Genomic DNA, 1,156 nt, shown 5'->3' with positions numbered 1-1,156 from the left:
CGGGTCAAGTCGTCGGGCCGCGCGGTAAGGAGTAAGACCACGTGGCGATATGTTATTGGCGGCCGAACGTACCTCTACGTCAGGTCAGAGGACGTAATAATTGTTCTCATTACAGACACCAGAATAAGGTGTGGCCAAAGCCATGAATAAGCTACCATCTTGAGAAATCCATGAATGTTAACTTTCCAGACAGGGAATGCAAACAAACGCATCAGAACCTCCGGAACATGCGACGTTCAAACATTCGGCTAGATGGGCACTCATAGGACATATGGCCTCGCCCCCCGCATGTGTTGCAGGTGACAGTTGCTGCGCAGTCGCGGCTGATGTGTCCGAGCTGATTACACATTCGACACACAATATCGCGGAAGGGTCCTCCTTGGATCTCAGATGCCAGGCTAGACTTTGGGCACCGACGGGCAACATGGCCGGATACATTGCAGAGATTGCATACTGGATCATTGCGACACTCTCTAGCAAGGTGGCCGGCTTTGCGGCAATTGTTGCAGGCCTTCTCATTGCTGCAATCTGCAGCAATGTGGCCTGGCCTGTGACAATTGTTGCAGAGCCGAGTCTCGGAGACTGATAAACCAGAATCAGTGCAGTCTCGAGCCAGATGCCCACTTTTGTTACAATTATGACAGACAGCCTGGTTGCTGCATTCGCTAGCAATATGCCCAGCTTCCTTGCAGTTCCAACAGATGGTTTTAGCAGTGCACTCAGCTGCAATGTGGCTTTTAGCATAGCACAATACAAGAGAATATTAGTAAATTGAGGCTCAACCAGTCGTGCAATTAAAGCAAGAATAAAAACAATAGAAATAGCGTAAGATATGTGTTTTGAATGAAGTAATTTAACAGCTCAAAATGCTATTAAAAGCAGGATTAATTATTCTGTGTAAGGCCCGAACGGCATCCGGAGACAAATTAGAGCGTACCACATCATTTTTTTACTGTGTACTGGGTGACGTGGCGCGCTCTTATTTGTCTCCGGACAATCCGGTGTCCGCACAGAATAATTTCTCGAAAAGCAGACAAGCCTTCAGGAACTTGAGTCTGGACAGTTACATCAAGTCAATCAGATTATAACCTATGATGCACAGACACGGACACGGCGACACAGATACGACACGACACGACACGAACACGGGACACGT

At 47.9% G+C, this 1,156-nt stretch overlaps 1 protein-coding gene across 1 annotated transcript; it reads right to left on the bottom strand.

Annotated features, from left to right (window-relative positions):
• Positions 1 to 173: 173 nt before the first annotated feature.
• LOC110116357 (DNA-binding protein HEXBP) lies at positions 174 to 733 on the bottom strand (the record flags this gene model as incomplete). The annotated part of the gene is given in 1 exon segment (XM_020849899.2): positions 174 to 733. A coding segment is annotated over 1 exon segment (522 nt), but the record flags the coding sequence as incomplete, so codon positions are not given.
• Between the last annotated feature and the right edge of the window lie 423 nt (positions 734 to 1,156).

This window comes from Dendrobium catenatum, unplaced genomic scaffold, assembly GCF_001605985.2.
Source record: "Dendrobium catenatum unplaced genomic scaffold, ASM160598v2 original_scaffold_252214, whole genome shotgun sequence".
Classification (NCBI taxonomy): domain Eukaryota; kingdom Viridiplantae; phylum Streptophyta; class Magnoliopsida; order Asparagales; family Orchidaceae; genus Dendrobium; species Dendrobium catenatum.
Note: the sequence above shows the minus strand (reverse complement) of the source record. Positions and strands in the feature narration are given on the sequence as shown.